General features: G+C 44.2%; 1 protein-coding gene across 4 annotated transcripts in view; it reads left to right on the top strand.

Moving 5' to 3' along the window:
• Positions 1–20041, top strand: part of smtnb (smoothelin b) — a 385166-nt gene that overhangs the window by 108251 nt on the left and 256874 nt on the right. For all 4 annotated transcript variants that reach the window (XM_070887930.1, XM_070887932.1, XM_070887931.1 and 1 more), the window contains exon 2: positions 9840–10000. In XM_070887930.1, coding sequence (XP_070744031.1) covers positions 9840–10000 — 161 coding nt within the window. The remainder of the gene's footprint in view (positions 1–9839; positions 10001–20041) is intronic.

Raw genomic sequence — 20041 nt, 5'->3', positions numbered from 1 at the left:
GCTGTAGGGCATTTTGAAGGGGGAGGGTGAACAGGCAGTTGTCATAGTGCATATAGGTACCAACGATATAGGTAAAAAACGGGATGAGGTCCTACAAACAGAATTTAGGGAGCTAGGAGTTAAATTAAAAAGTAGGGCCTCAAAAGTATTAATCTCAGGATTGCTACCAGTATCATGTGCTAATCAGAGTAGGAATCGCAGGATAGCTCAGATGAATACGTGGCTTGATTGGTGCAGAAGGGAGGGATTCAAATTCCTGGGACATTGGAACCAATTCTGGGGGAAGTGGGACCAGTACAAACCGGACGGTCTGCACCTGGGCAGGACCGGAACCAATGTCCTAGGGGGAGTGTTTGCTAGTGCTGTTGGGGAGAGGTTAAACTAATATGGCCGGGGGATGGGAACCTATGCAGGGAGACAGAGGGAAGTAGAATGGGGGCAGAAGCAAAAGATAAAAAGAAGAAAAGTAAAAGTGGAGGGCAGAGAAACCCAAGACAAAAAGCAAAAAGGGCCACATTATAGCAAAATTCTAAAGGGGCAAAGTGTGTTAAAAAGACAAGCCTGAAGGCTCTGTACCTCAATGTGAGGAGTATTCGTAATAAGGTGGACGAATTAACTGCACAGGCAGCAATTAATGAATATGATGTAATTGGCATCAGGGAGACATGGCTCCAGGGTGACCAAGGCTGGGAACTCAACATTCAGGGGTATTCAGCATTCAGGAAGGATAGACAGGAACAAAAAGGAGGTGGGGTAGCATTGCTGGTTAAAGAGGAAATTAACGCAATAGTAAGGAAGGACATTAGCTTGGACGATGTGGAATCTGTAACAGTGGAGCTGCGGAATACCAAGGGGCAGAAAACGCTGGTGGGAGTTGTGTACAGACCACCAAACAGTAGTAGTGAGGTTGGGGACAGCATCAAACAAGAAATTAGGGAGGCATGCAATAAAGGTACAGCAGTTATCATGGGCATCTTTAATCTACATATAGATTGGGTTAACCAAACTGGTAGCAATACGGTGGAGGAGGATTTCCTGGAGTGTACTGGGGATGGTTTTCTAGACCAATATGTCGAGGAACCAACTAGAGGGCTGGCCATCCTAGACTGGGTGATGTTTAATGAGAAAGGACCAATTAGCAATCTTGTTGTGTGAGGCCTCTTGGGGAAGAGTGACCATAATATGGTAGAATTCTTTACTAAGATGGAGAGTGATACAGTTAATTCAGAGACTAGGGTCCTGAACTTAAGAAAAGGTAACTTCGATGGTATGAGATGTGAATTGGCTAGAATAGACTGGCAAATGATACTTAAAGGGTTGATGGTGGATAGGCAATGGCAAACATTTAAGGGTCACATGGATGAACTTCAGCAATTGTACATCCCTGTTTGGAGTAAAAATAAAACGGGGAAGGTGGCTGAACCGTGGTTAACAAGGGAAATTAAGGATAGTGTTAAATCCAATGAAAAGGCATATAAATTGACCAGAAAAAGCAGAAAATCTGAGGACTGGGAAAAATTTAGAATTGAGCAGAGGAGGACAAGGGTTTAATTAGGAGGGGGGAAAAGAGTATGAGAGGAAGCTTGCCGGGAACATAAAAACTGACTGCAAAAGCTTCTATAGATATGTGAAGAGAAAAAGATTAGTGAAGACAAACGTAGGTCCCCTGCAGTCAGATTCAGGTGAATTTATAATGGGGACCAAAGAAATGGCAAGCAGTTGAACAAATACTTTTGTTCTGTCTTCACGAAGGAAGTCACAAATAACCTTCCGGAAGTACTCGGGGACCGAGGGTCTAGTGAGAAGGAGAAACTGAAGGAAATCCTTATTAGGCGGGAAATTGTGTTCGGGAAATTGTTGGGATTGAAGGCCGATAAATCCTGATAGTCTGCATCCCATAGTACTTAAGGAAGTGGCCCTAAAAATAGTGGATGTATTGGTGATCATTTTCCAACAGTCTATCGACTCTGGATCAGTTCCTATGGACTGGAGGGTAGCCAATGTAACACCACTTTTTAAAAAAAGGAGGGAGAGAGAAAACAGGGAATTATAGACCGGTTAGCCTGACATCAGTAGTGGGGAAAATGTTGGAATCAATTATTAAAGATGAAATAGCAGCGCATTTGGAAAGCAGTGACAGGATTGGTCCAAGTCAGCATGGATTTATGAAAGGGAAATTATGCTTGACAAATCTGGAATTTTTTGAGGATGTAACTAGTAGAGTGGACAAGGGAGAACCAGTGGATGTGGTGTATTTGGACTTTCAAAAGGCCTTTGACAAGGTCCCACACAAGAGATTGGTGTGCAAAATTAAAGCACATGGTATTGGGGGTAATGTACTGAAGTGGATAGAGAACTGGTTGGCAGACAGGAATCAGAGAGTAGGGATAAACAGGTCTTTTTCAGAATGGCAGGCAGTGACAAGTGGAGTGCCGCAGGGCTCAGTGCTGGGACCCCAGCTATTTACAATATGCATTAATGATTTAGATGAAGGAATTGAGTGTAATATCTCAATGTTTGCAGATGACACTAAACTGGGTGGCGGTGTGGGCTGTGAGGAGGACGCTAAGAGGCTGCAGGGTGACTTGGACAGGTGAGGTGAGTGGGCAAATGCATGGCAGTTGCAGTATAATGTGGATAAATGTGAGGTTATCCACTTTGGGGGCAAAAACACGAAGGCAGAATATTATCTGAATGGCGGCAGATTAGGAAAAGGGGAGGTGCAACAAGACCTGGGTGCCATGGTACATCAATCATTGAAAGTTGGCATGCAGGTACAGCAGGTGGTGAAGAAGGCAAATGGTATGTTGGCATTCATAGCTAGGGGATTTGAGTATAGGAGCAGGGAGGTCTGACTGCAGTTGATGAGGGCCTTGGTGAGGCCTCACCTGGAATATTGTGTTCACTTTTGGTCTCCTACTCTGAGAAAGGATGTTCCTGCTATTGAGGGAGTGCAGCGTAGGTTCACCAGACTGATTCCTGGGATGGCTGGACTGACATATGAGGAGAGACTGGATTGATTGGGCCTGTATTCACTGGAATTTAGAAGGATGAGGGGGGATCTCATAGAACCATATAAAATTCTGACAGGACTGGACAGGTTAGATGCAGGAAGAATGTTTCTGATGTTGGGGAAGTCCAGAACCAGGGGACACAGTCTAAGGATAAGGGGTAAGTCATTTAGGACTGAGATAAGGAGAAACTTCTTCACTCAGAGTTGTTAACCTGTGGAATTCCCTGCCGCAGAGAGTTGTTGATGCCAGTTCATTGGATATATTCAAGAGGGAGTTAGATACGGCTAAAGGGATCAAGGGGTATGGAGAGAAAGCAGGAAAGGGGTACTGAGGTGAAGGATCAGCCATGATCTTATTGAATGGTAGTGCAGGCTCGAAGTGCCGAATGGCCTACTCCTACACCTATTTTCTATGTTTCTATAAGCAATCTCCTAGTAAAGGATCCCCTTGGAATGAGTGATCATAGAGTGGTTGAATTTCAAATTCAGATTGAGGGCAAGAAAGTTGGATCTCAAACCAGCGTACTAAGCTTAAATAAAGGAGACTACAAAGGTATGAGGGCAGAGTTGGCTAAAGTGGACTGGGAAAATAGATTAAAGTGTAGGATGGTTGATGAACAGTGGTGTACATTTAAGGAGATATTTCATAACTCTCAAGAAAAATATATTCCAGTGAGGAAGAAAGGTATTAAAGAAAAGATAACCATCCGTGGCTAACTAAAGAAATAAAGGATGGTATCCAATTTAAAAACAAGGGAATACAAAGTGGCCAAAACTAGTGGGAGGACAGAAGATTGGGAAGGTTTTAAAAGCCAGCAAAGAACGACTAAAAAAATTATTAGGAAAGGGAAGATAGACTATGAAAATAAACTAGCACGAAATATAAAAACAGATAGTAAGAGTTTCTACAGGTATATAAAAAGGAAAAGAGTAGCTAAAGTAAATGTTGGTCCCTTAGAGGATGAGACCGGGGAATTAGTGATGAGGAACATGGAGATGGCAGAAAGTCTGAACAAATATTTTGTATCAGTCTTTACGGTAAAGGACACTAAAAATAGCCCAACAGTGGATAGTCAAGGGGCTATAGGTGGGGAGGAACTTAACACAATGACAATCACTAAGGAGGTGGTACTCAGTAAGATAATGGGACTAAAGATGGATAAGTCCCCTGGACCTGATGGCTTGCATCCTAGGATTAAGAGACGTAGCAGCAGGGATAGTGGATGCATTTGTTGTAATTTACCTAAATTCCCTGGATTCTGGGGAGGTCCCAGCAGATTGGAAAACTGCAAATGTAACGCCCCTATTTAAAAAAGCAGGCAGACAAAAAGCAGGAAACTATAGCCCAGTTAGCCTAACATCTGTGGTTGGGAAAATGTTGGGAGTCCATTTTTAAAGAAGCAGAAGCAGGACATTTGGAAAAACATAATTCAGTCAGGCAGAGTCAGCATGGATTTATGACGGGGAAGTCATGTTTGACAAATTTGCTGGAATTCTTTGAGGATGTAACAAAGAGGGTGGATAAAGGGGAACCAGTGGACGTGGTGTATTTGGACTTCCAGAAGGAATTTGATAAGGTGCCACATAAAAGGTTACTGCACAGGATAAAAGTTCACGGGGTTGGGGCTAATCTATTCGCATGGATAGAGGATTAGCTAACCATCAGAAAACAGAGAATCAGAATAAATGGTTCATTCTCTGGTTGGCAATCAGTAATTAGTGGGGTGCCACAGGGATCAGTGCTGGGACCCCAACTATTTACAATCTGTATTAATGACTTGGATGAAGGGACCGAACATAACGTAGCCAAGTTTGCAGATGATACAAAGATGGGAGGAAAAGCAATGTGTGAGGAGGACATAAAAAACCTGCAAAAGGACATAGGCAGGCTAAGTGAGTGGGCAAAAAGTTGGCAGATGGAGTATAAAGTAGGAAAGTGTGAGGTTATGCACTTGGGCAGAAAAAAATCGAAGAGCAAGTTATTATTTAAATGGAGAAAAATTGCAAAGTGCTGCAGTACAGCGGGACCTGGGGGTCCTTGTGCATGAAACACAAAAGGTTAGTATGCAGTGATCAGGAAGGCCAATGGAATCTTGGCCTTTATTGCAAAGGGGATGGAGTATAAAAGCAGGGAAGTCTTGCTACAGTTATACAGGGTGTTGGTGAGGCCACACCTGGAATACTGCGTACAATTTTGGTTTCCATTTTTAAGAAAGGATATACTTGCTTTGGAGGCAGTTCAGAGAAGGTTGACTAGGTTGATTCTGGAGATGAGGGAGTTGACTTATGAGGAAAGGTTGAGTGGGTTGGGCCTCGACGCACTGGAATTCAGAAGAATGAGAGGTGATCTTATCGAAACGTATAAGATTATGAGGGGGCTTGACAAGGTGGATGCAGAGAGGATGTTTCCACTGCGAGGGGAGACTAGAACTAGGGAGCATAATTTTAGAATATGGGGCCACTCATTTAAGATGAGGAGGAATTTCTTCTCTCAGGGCTGTAAATCTATAGAATTTGCTGCCTCAGAGAGCTGGCTGGGTCATTGAATAAATTTAAGTCAGAGATAGACAGTTTGTTAACCGATAAGGGAATAAGGGGTTATGGGGAGCGGGCAGGGAAGTTGACCTGAGTGCATGATCGGATCAGCCATGATCGTATTAAATGGTGGAGCAGGCTCGAGTATCCTTACGGCCTACTCCGGCTCCTATTTCTTATGTTCTTATGTTGTTATTCCGTATGCCTTCTTAGCCACCTTATCTACCTGGCCTGCTACTTTCAGGGATCTGTGGATATGCACTCCAAGGTCCCTTTATTCCTCTATACTTCTCCGTATCCTACCATTTAATGTGTATTCCCTTTCCTCCTTGTTAGCCCTCCCCCAATGCATTACCTCACACTTCTCTGGATTAAATTCCATTTGCCACTGTTCTGCCCACCTGACCAGTTGATTGATATCTTCCTGCAGTCCGCAGCTTTCTTCTTCATTATCAACCACACAGCCGATTTTAGTGTCATCTGCAAACTTCTTAATCATACCCCCTATATTCAAGTCTAGATCATTGATGTATATCACAAAAAGCAAGGAACTTAGTACTGAGCCCTGCGGAACTCCACTGGAAACATCCTTCCAGTTGCAAAAACACCCATCAACCATTACCCTTTGCTTCCTGCCTCTGAGCCAATTTTGGATCCAACTTGCCACTTTGCCCTGGTTCCCATGGGCTTTTACTTTTGTGACCAGTCTGCCATGTGGGATGTTATCAAATGCTTTGCTAAAATCCATATACACTGCATCATACGCTTTTTACCTTCATCGACCCTCCTGGTTACCTTGTTGAAAAATTCAATCAAGTTAGTCAGACACGACCTTCCCTTAACAAATCCGTGCTGACTGTCATTGATTAATCCGTGTCTTTCTAAGTGAAGATTGATCCTGTCCTTCAGGATTTTTTCCAATAATTTTCCCACCACTGAGGTTAGTCTGACTGGCCTGTAATTACTCGGTCTATCCTTTTCTCCCTTTTTAAACAAAGGTTCTACATTAGCAGTCCTCCAGTCCTCTGGCACCACACCTGAAGCCAGAAAGGATTGGAAAATGATCGTCAAAGCCTCTGAGACTTCCTCTTTTTCTTCGCTTAACAGCCTGTGATACATTTCATCCAGGCCTGGGGACTTAACCACTTTCAAAGCTGCTAAACCCCTTAATACCTCCTCTCACTAATTTACAGATGGTCCCCGACTAGTCACCATTTCTCCTTTATTTGCGGATGCTCCCTGAGCAGTCTCCATTCCTCCTTCATTTACAGACGCTCCCTGACTTGCTGGGGTTTTCCCAGCAATTCCTGGTTGTTCCGGAGTTTGTGTCTTAAACTGTCAGGTAGTTGTGGGGAGGTGGATAATGTGGAGTGTTTTCTCTCGGACCTGGTTCCACACTCGATGTGTGTGAAGCCCGTGTCCCCCCGGGGTTTATTAACATGCTCCCTCTACCCATCTCTCACTCCCTGCCTCACCCACAGTTGCCCTGTCGCCTGTGCATGCTCAGTTCACGCTCCCGGGCGATTGACGGCAGCTTCGGACCAATAAGAAAGTGGGGCAGTGCTGGAGGACCGCATGGGCGGTTGGTCCTCCAACCAATTGAAGTGTGTGAGGGGCGGGGCTTACGGCCCCAGTGGGCGGGGCTGAGCCCGGATTTCCCTCATTGGCTGAAACACTGCATCATTTTTAAAGCTAATTTCTCTAAAAGTCCAGAAAACTGGACCTATTTTGTTGTGGCTTTAAACAGATGTAACTCTGGGGTGGAGAAAACATTTTGTAGTGAAATGGATTCATTCAGGGCAGACAACAGGGATTATTTCAGGGAATAACACAGTGTAATGAGAAAGGAAATGCAATGGATGTTGTGTAGATGGATTGTCAAAAGATGATTGATAAGGTGCCAGACAGGAAGCTTGTTGATCAAGTGAAGGCTCAATGTATTAAAGGGAGTGGGGCAGCGTGGATAGGAAGTTGGGTAAAGGGCAGAAAGCAGTTAATGGATGTTCCTCAGACTGGAGGGATGTAAACAGTGGTGTCCCCCACGGTCAGTGTCAGGACCATTGCTCTTGATATGTGAGGCATAAGATCAAAATCTCTGGATGAGACCAGAATAGGGAACGTGGGGAACTGTAAGTGACTTCATTGTGAAACCTGAACAGCAGTGACATATCGCCCCCATTTGGTTTGCCAAAGGTGGCATTGTGGGCGCCAGGGCTACCTGAGAACATTATGGGAGGTGTACGATTCTAGGCGTGCCACAGACGAGAGAAGAGGAACTCAAGGGTCAGACACATCAGCTAACTCAGAGATTGAATCCTGGATATTCCTGGTCTGTGCGGTTGATTTCCAATAAACTGAGAAGGAAAGGGTCAACAAGTGGAGATCTTAGTGGTGCACATTTTCGTCTCAGTGTAGCCAATAATTCTTGGCTACAATTTAATTTTCCATAAACAATTTATCCAAGAAAACTTTTTTATGAACATTTAATTTCAAATCACGTGGCTCCGCTCATACAAACCACGATTGTGACTCATTTGTTTTAAATATTTTTTTAATGATCTTGACAGAATTCTTTATCAATAGCAGTTGATAAATAGTGAACATTATTAAACACCATATTAATTTAATTTAGACCCATTTTCTTTTTCCAAAATGCATGAAGTGTCTGGAAGTTGTTAATTAACATCAGTCTTTTAACATTTGTTTCCATTTAGTTGTCAGAAAGGCACTTGGAGAAAGATTTAATCTTTCGTTTGTTTGCGACGTTTCCCCCCCACTTCTATTGACTTCCTATCTGTTTTGTTTCAACTGCTTGTTGCTTAAAGACCTTCCTTGCAGGACCCTGGACCTTCTTGGCATTAATTAGTTTAACCGCCCCCACCCCCGCCCCCCCCCCCCCCCCCCACCTATTGTGGGGCTAAGATTAATGCTGGGCTACAATTTGCCACCCAAATGGCCGTTCTTCATATGCGATCCACACTGAGTATTGGTAGGCTATTTAACAATAGTGGGCATCAGTGCTAAGCCCTACCCTGGACTGTTTCGATGTCCGCATACATGCAAATGAACGCATAAAGCTTGCAGCAGAAGTCGTTGGATAGTGCTCAGGAGCAGAACACTCCTTTTTTTCCCTGACAGAGCTAATTGTATCAACTTCACCATTACATTAGTGAACCCGAGACCTTCCTGGACTGTATGTGACTCTGTACTATAGTGCTTTTTCCACTGAGCCATGGTGGGGGAGGGGATCATGTTGAAAGAGGGGGAGGCCATCTACCAAATATAAGTCAACTTTCAGCAGATTCCACCTTTTAGCTATGAACTGATTTTGAGCTTCAATAGAATAATTGTAGATCCAAATGTGAAAGGTGACCTATGACTGGAATCTGACCAATTATTATCTGGGGAAAATAATAGTGGAAGTGAGACATTTCAGCAGAGTAGAGAAATTGGATAGTAATCCAACTTGAGCTGCTTTTCCATGTCTCCGAACAGTTGGCAGGAGCATAAAGGGGCCTGAGAGGTTACCTGACTCTCCATTCTGATTGATGAGTGAGTGTGGTGTATAGAAGGAATAACTTAAAACTCTTTTATTACAATGTCAAACATGTATTAAGTTCATTAGTGCAAAGAAGGAATAATATTGCTCCACTTCTGGTTTTGAACTGGACTGCTTGCTTTTTAATCCCTCATCCAATGCCACTAAAACAGATTATCTGATCATTTAATTCATGGCTGTTTGTGAGACGTTGCTGTGTACAAATTTGCTGCTGCCTTTCCCTACATCACAACAGTGACTTCACCTTTGAAGGTACTTCATTGGCTGTAAAGCACTTTGGGATATCCTGAGGTGGTGGAAAATGCAAAATAAATGCAATTCTTTCTTTTCTTCCTCCTGTGCTCCCCCAAAATTTCTAAAATATAAATTGGACAGTATAAAAGTTAGAAAGTTACGTTTTTCCACTTCCATATCTTATAATGTAGAAGCAACAATTATTAGTTTCATTTTAGCTTTTCAATACATTTTCATCACCAACAAAACAGATTTCTGAACTTGAGGCATGATTCCACTCACTTCTGATGAAAGAACATCGACCTGAAACTTTAACTTTGTTTCTCTCTCCACAGTTGCTGCCTGACCTGCTGAGTATTTCCAGCATTTTCACTTTTTATTTCAGATTTTCAACATCCGAGTATTCCACTCACTGTCTGGTTTAGACTTGGCAAACAGTAATTTTATGTGAAAAGTTTGAATCAAACTATTTTTTCCATTGTGTTTTTTCTGAAACAGCTTGAAGTGACTGATGACCTGGATGAACGCAGACTTATTCGTTCCACTATATGCGAACTGAGGAGGAAAGAACTAAAAGGAATGGAGGAAGCACTCTCTTCCAAACGCTTTCGTTCTGAAAGAACAAATGAACGCCTCGAAAACAAAGAGAATCGTCTGCGGTAAGGGTATATGCAGTACGACAGTGAGTTTAATACCCTTGGCTTAAATTACCACTGGTTCTTTGAGCAAGTAAATGTACACTAGTACTCACTACATAGGGAAACTTCCTACCTGGTCTTTCTGGTACAAAATATGTATATCTCATCAATACAGTTTCCTGATAGCTCAGCTGGGAAACTTACTCCCTAATGTGGAGCTGGGCCATATAGATAAGCAATCTACTAGGTTTGAATACCTATTCTATGTTGAGTTATTGTTATCTCAGCTGGCGCATTAGTGGAAGCATCACATTTTGTCTCCACACTTCTAGATTAGGGAGAGGGAAAACCAGTCTGCGATCACTGCTGAAAAGTGCGCCTGTGTGGTTATTGTGCTTGGACAAAATTGGACTCGATGATGCCACGTGTAGTCAAACCACCTACCCATAGACTATGTGGGCTTATGCATGAAGAATGGTCAGATGAGGTACTGGAGAGCAGCAAACTGTAAATAATTACTGCTGTTCATAACAACTTATTAGAGGGGACTTTTAACCTGTGGGTTACCAACAATAATGAGAAAAATATTTCAAAGCAATATGGCTAGAATAAAGAGATGCCAAGGGATCCTTGATTCAAAGGCTAGACCTCGTTTCGTTATAAAATTTAAATTCATGTTTGAGACCAACTAGAAACATACGAATGAACCCTGGCTAACACAGCACCAAACATCAGTGGTAACACCGATTTTTCAACATGCTAAAAAGAAATTAGAGAGGAATAAAAACTGTGCCAAGGTTTTAAGAGTGACCAGCTGAGCTCAAGTTAAATTTCCTTATAAATTCCAGAGAAATGTTGCTGCAGTTTGAGTTAGTGCAAGGGTTCATAAGACCTTGCAAACAGTTGTAATTTTAAAAACAAATCTCATCTTGCTGCTTTTCGATATCTTATTTAAGTGCACATTCTTCATGGATAAATCCAGAAAGTCTGTTTTAGTGGGAGACAGATTGTATTTTTGAGAGGAGACAAATGACCCTTTAACTCACACCTTGTGAAGAAGATGACATGTTAACTTTGCCATCTTTTGCGAACTCTTATACAGTGGTCCAGGTTGTTAAAAGTGGGCAAAATTGTAATCCTTGTTTTTAAAATCTCTGCTGATTCAAATCTGAAATCTTGGCAAAGATAGACCAGTCACTTCTCAAGTACTACAAAAACAGAGTTTGCCAGAGAACTTAAAAGTGACAGAAATTACAAACATCTGTGCTCTAGAAAAGATATACTATACAATCAACGCATGAACTCTTGCACTGACTTGAGAAGCACTCCAACATTTGTCTGGAATTTGTAAGCAGGATATTTAACTTGGGGCTAGGCTAGTTAGAGCTGGTCACTCTTGGGAAATGAAAAGCAATGGGGTTTAGCTCACTAACATTTAAAGTTAACATAAACTATATGGTACTGCAGCCATGAGTTTTATATTTTATTTCTTTTAAATTCTTGAAGTGGAAGAAAACTAGTGAAAAGACATTTCAAATAGTATTGGAAGTACTTGTTTGTGAAATGACTACAAAATTGTCATTTTTAATGTGTGCGCTGTACTTCAGATGAGAGACTAGGAAAGTATTTTAAAAGGGTGTGAAATGGGCCACGGCAGAGATAGGGGAGAAATTCGACTTTCACCCAAAATATACATGGTCAGTAGTGTGACCACTCCGCCTATTTGTGCTAGCATGAAGCCCGAATCAAATTGATTTGGTCACATTCACATAGGATGTTGTTTGTGACCTTGACCATGATTATGTTGGCAAGTATGGGACTAAGGAGTCGAAGTTGCGGGGTTAGGAGCTAGAATGTGAGGGTGTTGAGGAGGCAGGTGGTGTGCTTCATGGGCAAGATCCATTTAGTGAGTGTTGGAGGGCAGTTGTGAAAGGAACTTGAGTAAGGGAAAGATGGGGGTCAAGAAAGACAAGGAGCAAGAGGGAACAGATGCAGCACAACAAATGACCTTGATTTTGGACATAGAAGTCCATGACTTCATCGACTGTCAGAAGAGACTGCTAGTTGGAGTTATTCCTGTTTTCTTAGTTATATGAAGATTTGACAGGAGAAAATGTTGAAAGAGTTTGACATGGCTGATGCATATTTGATGGACCATCAGGGGAGTTGTCTATCAGGTGCACTTGATCTTATTACTTCAAGCCATGGTGGTACTGTGGTAGATCTGATAGGAATGAATCTAGAAGGAGGCGAGACAGTTTTGCAGGAAATTGAAAAAGATATATCATTGGCAGAAGTTCAGTCAAGAGAGGTTTGCATGCTAGAGAGCATATGAGGGAGTTGGGGTGTAGTTTTACCAAGAGGTTGAAAGTGATGAGTGGAGGGTTTTGAGGCGGATGGAAGGATACATAGAAGGAGTGATGTCAGGAAGTGATCAAGAATGTATACAAGATGGTTTTCTAGATCAGTATGTTGATGAACCAACTAGGGAACAGGCTATTTTAGATCTAGTATTGTGCAATAAGAAAGGGTTAATTAATAACCTTGCAGTATAAGAGCCTTTAGGCAAGAGTGACCATAATATGATAGAATTTTATATTGAGTTTGAAAGTGATTTTGTTAAATATGAAGCTAGGGTCTTAAATCTAAACAAAGCAAATGATGTAGCTATGAGGGGTAAGTTGGCTAAGGTAGATTGGGAAACTACATTAAAAGGTATGATGGTAGACAAGCAATGGCTAGCATTTAAAGAATTAATACATAATTTACACAAACATACATTCCTTTAAGGCACAAAATCCCCTCAGGAAAACTGGTCCAACCACGGCTAACAAGAAAAGTGAAAGATTAGATCAAAGGAAGAGGCTTATAAAATTTCCAAAAAGAGCAGTAAGCCTGAGGATTGGGAGGATTTTAGAATTCAACAAAGGAGGACCAAGAAATTGATAAAGAAAGGGAAAATCGAATATGAGAGTAAACAAGAGAGAAAGACATAAAAACAGATGGTTATAGAATCTATAGGCATGTAAAAAGGAAAAGATTAGCGAAGGTAAATGTGGGTCCCTTACAGGCTGAGATAGGAGAAATTATAATGGGGAACAAGGAAATGGCAGAGAAATTAAACAAATACTTCAGGGCCTAAATTCAGGCATGCCAGAAAGCTGGCGCACCTATGATTTTTTACCTGTTTTTTTCCGCCGGGAGCAAAGAGGTGGCCGTCCGATCGATTTTCAGGACTTAGAAGATTTTTAAATGTTGGACCGGAGGTCGGTCATAATGGGGGCGGAAGTGCAGCGGTAAGTCATGATGAGGGGCGGAAGTTGGGGTGGGACCGATTCTCTGCTGCCGTCACTCAGCAGCGGAACAGTGGTGATGTCGCTGCGCGTGTGCGTCACCACGCTCTCTCCCCTCCATTAAAGGGGAGAGAATTGGGGATTTTTTAGCTTCGGCCACTGGGCCACCAGGGAGGGTTTCGGCCGGGCCAGCGGCATGGCACCCAAGAGGGCTTTGTGCTCTGTTGCTTTTCAAAATTATTTGATGAAAACCTAAAGGACAGATTAAAAAAAAAACTTTATTGTAAGTGTTTTTAAAATGTATGTATATGAGAGAGAGTGAGTGGGGGAAAAATGACCTGTTTTTTCTTGTTTTGTATTCTATAAACTTCAAAAACATATGTCCTAATTTGAGTTATTTCTTTAAAAAGAATTTTGAAGCAGTTTAAAAGTCTTTAATCACATAATTATCACTTGTGTTTTATTGATAGTTACAAAATGTAAACGATCTAATTACTAACAGCTGTCAGCCAGAATCAGTGTCTTTCTACATCTTAATTTGACTTCTTTTAGAACAAATGAGCTGAATATTGAAAACACTTTGTTGTTGTAGTTCAAAACTAGAATGTTTACATTTTCTTAGCAAGAGCAAGAGAAATACACAAATACAAATTCAGGAAGCAATATTGACAAAGATCCCTTAAGTCATAAACCAGTGCTTCTACACATGGGATTTCCTTCTCCCTCACTTGGTGTTGTTGAGATCAGTTTCCACCCCGTCCCACTCCCCTCACTGCTGACGACCAAAAATTCGCCAGTGATCCAAACTTCCCCCCCGTCCCCCGACCCCCCCATTCCACGCTCAGTTCTTCCAAAGCTGAGGTTTGCCTTCAGCCCCACTGTACTGCAGTCAAACTACAGTACCAACACAGTTCTGCCCAAGTCCAGAGCCATCCCTTGGTTCTACCAAGACTAGGACTGCCTTATGCTATCAAATTGCATGCCTGCCCCCAACTATAGGTACGGCCCCCCAGTACAGCCAAGCGCCAGATAACTGTTTCCAGCTGGTGCATCTTGCATGCCATCTTGCTGTGTACTCTCAGCTTCAGAAATAGTATGAGATAAATTACTTACATGGGTAAAGGGATATGTAAATATAGTTTACATGTTTTCCCTGCTAGCTCTCTGCCTTTTGGCCTCCCTGGCCACTGTCCTAAGCTTTCTTCAGCATTAATAGCCATTCAAACGTTTGGCCCACTCACTGGTCTATTTTGACTTTTGGGTGGTGGATCATGTTGATCAACCACCCATTCCGACGAAGAAAATTGAGGCCCCGACCTCACTTAAATCTGGCAGGTAAGTTGTTGAGTGTCAAACAAGCATACCTGTCACTGGATTGAGGCCTCAAAACTGGGCTGGGGCAGCAGCCAGCAAAGCAAATTGCGGTGGGTGTTGTGATCACGGAGGGTGGGGATCCTGGGGCGGCATCCGCACAGATTATTTTTGTGGGCCCTGGAGCAGCACTTCTGCCCCTCCAAGGTCCACAAAAATACTTTGAACCTTATCTTTGGCGGGCCTCTTTGGTTCCATCGCCTGTGGAACTGATTGGAGCGTTCCGACCTAAAATGGCAATTATGACTTAAACAGAACCCCAATTTCCATATTAAAAGAGGCCTATTGTCTGAAAAAGGTGGATGCTTTGGACACAATGGTAGGTCCCTTACAACATTGGACCAGCTACATCACCGGTATTAATAGGATGGTAAGGCTACCCACCCCATTTTAAGGCCATTACCACCCTGTTAACACCCAGTAAAGCAGTCAAAATTGACCCCACACACTGGCTTCTCATCCTACGCTTTTAACAACCATGGCCTCTAAATCCCATGCCTTCTACATTACTTCGCCTTGCCAGCAATCTAAATTATCATCCCTGCCTTCTTACTCTTGACTGTTGCACTTACTTTCACCATACTGACAGTTTGAAATTTCAAATTAAGTTTTTTAGTTTTCTCATCGAGGTAAAATTTCTATTTAAACTACTCAAACCTCTTTTTCCCTTCTGAGGTTGAGAGTTGACAGAGAGAAATGGAGACATAGGTTAAAAAGAAACAAAGCACTAGGTTCTGGACCGAAAAGGAGAGGAGAGATAGAAAATATTGCGCAAAGACATATCAGCAGATAGAGATCAACAACAACTTGCATTTATGTTAGGGAGTTAGAGAGTGGCGAAACCATGGAGGGATTTGAATTTTTAAATCGAGGCATTACTGGACCTAGAGCTAATGTAGGTCAGGGAGCACAGGGGTGATGGTTGAATGGGACTTGGTGCGAATTAGGATGCGGGCAGCAGAGTTTTGGATATGTTCAAGTTTATGGAGGGTGGAAGATGGGAGACTCGACAGGAGAGCGTTGGAATAGTCAAGCCTAGAGATAACAAAGGCATGGATGAGGATTTCAGCAGCAGATGAGCTAAGGCAGGGGCAGAGTCAGGCAGTGTTATGAAGGTGGAAGTCTGCAGTCTTGGTGAAGATGCGGATATGTGGTCGGAAGCTCCTCTGAGTCAAATATGACACTAAGATTCAGAGGGGCAGTATGTAGATGAGAAATAGGAGGGGGCCAAGAATAGATCCTTGGGGGGACTCCAAAGGTAACGCTACGGGAGCGGGAAGAGAGGTAATTGCAGGAGATTCTCTGTCTACGACTGGATAGATAAGAATGGAACCAGTCCCACCCAGCTGGACAGTGGAGAATATGCGTTGGAGGAAGATGGTGTGGCCAACTATGTCAAAGGTTGCAGACAGGTCGAGAATAATCAGGAGTGATTGCTTATCATGGTCACAATCGCATAGGCTGTAATTTGTGATGCTGAGAAGGGCCATTTCAGTACTGTGGCACGAGCAAAGAGAGGGAATAATATCAGACTTTTCAACTGCCAGAGAGGTAAAAGATTGTAAAGTCCTGTCCCCTCAGTACAGATTCACACGAGGCATGTAGTGAAGTCAAGGTCACTCTGGACCTGCACCTTTATTTTACAGCTCTCGAATGCTACACTTGCCTGAGACCTGCCTTTATATACCTGTCTCTTGCAAGTGCACCCCTGGTGGTAAGGTATGCTGATGTTTACAGGTCATATCTTATTACAGTCATGTATAGCATGTTAGGATACAGTTAGATATAATAATGTAAGATACATGACATCACCCTCCCCCAAGGTCTTATTGTCTTTATAGGTTCAGTCTCTCAGGTGGTCTACGCTCTCGCATGGAGCGTCTGAGTTGTGGTTCAGTTGTTTGCCTTGGTGTCTGTTTTTCTTTGGGTGTGATTGCTAGTATCTCGCCTGGGCTATCTGTTTTGATTGGTGTGATTGTTGTTGACTCGCCTGGGCTGTCTGTTGGGATTGCCCTTTCCTCAGGTTGTTCCCTCTGTCCACTAGGTGTGGTGTGAGTTCCACATTGTAGTCTGCCTCTGGTTCCGCAGTGTTGTTGGTAAATCTGCTTTTGATTGGTCTACATGCCTCTGGCAGGTTTTGCCATTGTCCATTTGTACTACCAGTAGCCTGTTTCCTTCCTTGCCCGTTACTGTCCCTGCAAGCCATTTGGGACCCCTGCCATAGTTTAGTACAAACACTTTGTCCCCTATCTCATTCCATCTCCCCCTTGAATTTCTGTCATGGTACTCAGTCAGCTTACGGCGCTTTGCCTCAACGATTTCGTGCATGTCTGAGAGGATTAATGAGAGCCTTGTTTTTAAAGTCCTTTTCATCAACAGTTGCGCGGGGGGGGGGATCCCAGTTAATGAGTGCGGACGAGATCCGTATGCCAACAGCAGTCGCGACAGGCGACCCTGCAGCGTGGGACCTTGGATTTTAAGCATGCCTTGTTTAATGATTTGCACTGCTCTCTCCGCCTGGCCGTTGGAGGCCGGCTTGAACAGTGCTGTCTTGACGTGATTTATGCCGTGGTCAGTTATAAAGTCTTGGAATTCTGCGCTGGTGAAGCACGGACCATTGTCACTGACCAATATGTCAGGGATTCCGTGCGTTGCAAACATGGTTGCGAGGCTCTCCACAGTGGTGGAGGTTATGCTCGAGTTTAAAATGGTGCATTCGATCCACTTTGAAAATGCATCTACAACTACGAGGAACATTTTGCCCATGAATGGGCCCGCATAGTCTACGTGCACCCGCGACCACGGTTTGGTAGGCCAGGGCCAGGGGCTCAGTGGAGCCTCCCTGGGGGCATTGCTGAGTTGGGCACAAATGGTGCACCTTCGGACGCAGAGCTCCAGGTCTGCGTCAATACCAGGCCACCAGACGTGGGATCTGGCTATGGCCTTCATGAGAACGATCCCCAGGTGCTCGCGGTGGAGCTCCCGGACAAATGCCTCTCTGCCTCGCAGAGGCATGACTACTCGGCTACCCCACATCAGGCAGTTTGCTTGTAGTGATAGCTCATGCATGCGCCTGTGAAAGGGTTTTAATTCCTCGGTGCAGGCATCGCGAGCCTCTGCCCAGTCACCGGTTAGGACACATCTTTTTACTAAGGATAACGTGGGGTCACTGACCGTCCAGGCTCTGATTTGGCGAACCGTCATGGGCGAACCTGTGAACTCAAAGGCATTGATTGCCATGACTATCTCACAGTCCTGTTCGTCAGACCCTTCCGTGGTCGCCAGGGGTAGCCTGCTGAGCGCGTCGGCACAGTTGTCTGTGCCTGGTCTGTGCCTTATGGTATAGTCGTAGGACGCCAGTATGAGTGCCCACTGTTGAATTCGCGCCGAGGCGTTGGCATTTATTGCCTTGCTCTCGGATAGGAGGGACGTGAGGGGCTTGTGGTCGGTTTCTAACGCGAACTTGGCCCCAAAAAAGTATTGGTGCATCTTTTTGACACCGTACACGCACGCGAGCGCCTCCTTCTTTACCATTCCGTCCCCGCGCTCCGCCCGCGAAAGTGACCTGGAGGCATAAGCTATGGGTTGTAATTTGCCCGCACTATTGACATGTTGCAAAACGCACCTGACCCCATACGCTGACGCATCGTATGTGAGAACTAGCTTTTTACCTGGGTCAAAGAAAGTCAAAACACTGTTGGAACACAGAAGGTTGCGTGCCTTATTGAAGGCGCGTTCCTGGGCGTCCCCCCCAAAACCAATCGCACCCCTTTCTGAGTAGCACATGGAGAGGCTCCAGCAGCGTGCTTAAATTCTGCATAAAGTTCCCAAAGTAATTGAGTAGCCCGAGAAAGGCGCGCAGTTCTGAGACATTCCGGGGCCTGGGTGCCAAGCGAATTGCTTCTGTTTTGGACTCTGTTGGGCGGATTCCATCAGCGGCAATCCTTCTGCCCAAAAATTCAACCTCGGGTGTGAGAAACAGGCACTTGGATTTCTTGACTCGTAGGCCTACCCGATCCAACCGCTTTAGTACTTCCTCCAAATTACGGAGATGCGAGTCGGTGTCCCTGCCCGTGATAAGTATGTCGTCTTGAAATACAACCGTCCCCGGGATGGACTTGAGCAGACTCTCCATGTTGCGCTGGAATATGGCAGCTGCCGACCTGATGCCGAATGGGCATCGATTGTACATGAAAAGGCCTCGATGTGTGTTGATGATGGTGAGTAGCTTGGATTCCTCGGTCAATTCTTGCGTCATATACGCAGATGTGAGGTCTAATTTTGAGAAAAGTTTAGTTCCAGCCAATGTGGCAAATAAGTCCTCCGCTCTGGGCAGCGGGTATTGGTCCTGTAGGGAGACTCTGTTTATGGTAGATTTGTAGTCCCCACCGATTCGTACGGATCCATCAGGCTTCATGACTGGGACGATGGGACTTGCCCAGTCGCTAAATTCCACAGGTGATATAATGCCTTCCTGCAGAAGCCTGTCTAGTTCGTATTCAATCTTTTCCCTCATCACATAGGGTACAGCTCTGTGATAGACCGGTCTAGCATCCTGTGTGATGTAGATTTTGACTTTGACCCCTTTGAAAGTGCTCACACCTGGCTGAAAGAGATGTTCAAATCGCTTTATAATTGTTGAGCAGGAGGTCCTCTAATGACATGGCATGGACATCATCCCATTTTCAGTTTAATTTTGCCAGCCAGCTTCTCCCAGCAGTGCTGGGGGGTCTCCGGGGACAATCCACAGGGGAAGTCGGTTCACTGTCCCTTTGTGAGTGACAGAAAGCATGGCGCTGCCGAGGACTGGTACGATTTCTTTGGTATAGGTCCTTAGTGTGGTGTCGACCCTTGTGAGTTTTGGTCTGTCTCTTTTATGCGGCCACAGTTGTTCAAATTGTTGAGCACCCATGAGAGATTGACTCGCTCCCGTATCCAGCTCCATGTTGACAGATATCCCGTTGAGTAGGACCCTCATCATTATAGGAGGCGTCCTGTTGTAGGAGCAGCGGCCATTGATTGTGTTGACCCGCTGTACACCGGTGTCCTGGGTACTGTCCCCACCATCTTCTGGTCCGCTTTCCGACCCATCCGATTCGTATACTAGCCGAGCTGCCGTCTTTTTGCACATGCGGGCCAAATGCCCTGTATCTTCACAATTTCTGCAAACAGCCTTGCCGAGTGCCCACCCCCACACCTCCAGCACAGACCTGTTCCATTGTTGAAAGAGTTTCCAAAGAATGAGCTGCGTCTGGCTGATCTCTCTTGAGCTTCTCTCAGTTTGTAGTTGATTGCTCGCATTGTGGGTTGATGAGGTGTGAACGGCCATTCCTGTGGCCCTTGATGGCTTCTACTTGCTGTCGAGAACCTGTTCTCCCAGTTTTGTCTGTGTGTGGGA

Source organism: Pristiophorus japonicus, chromosome 8, assembly GCF_044704955.1.
Source record: "Pristiophorus japonicus isolate sPriJap1 chromosome 8, sPriJap1.hap1, whole genome shotgun sequence".
NCBI lineage: Eukaryota > Metazoa > Chordata > Chondrichthyes > Pristiophoridae > Pristiophorus > Pristiophorus japonicus.
Note: the sequence above shows the minus strand (reverse complement) of the source record. Positions and strands in the feature narration are given on the sequence as shown.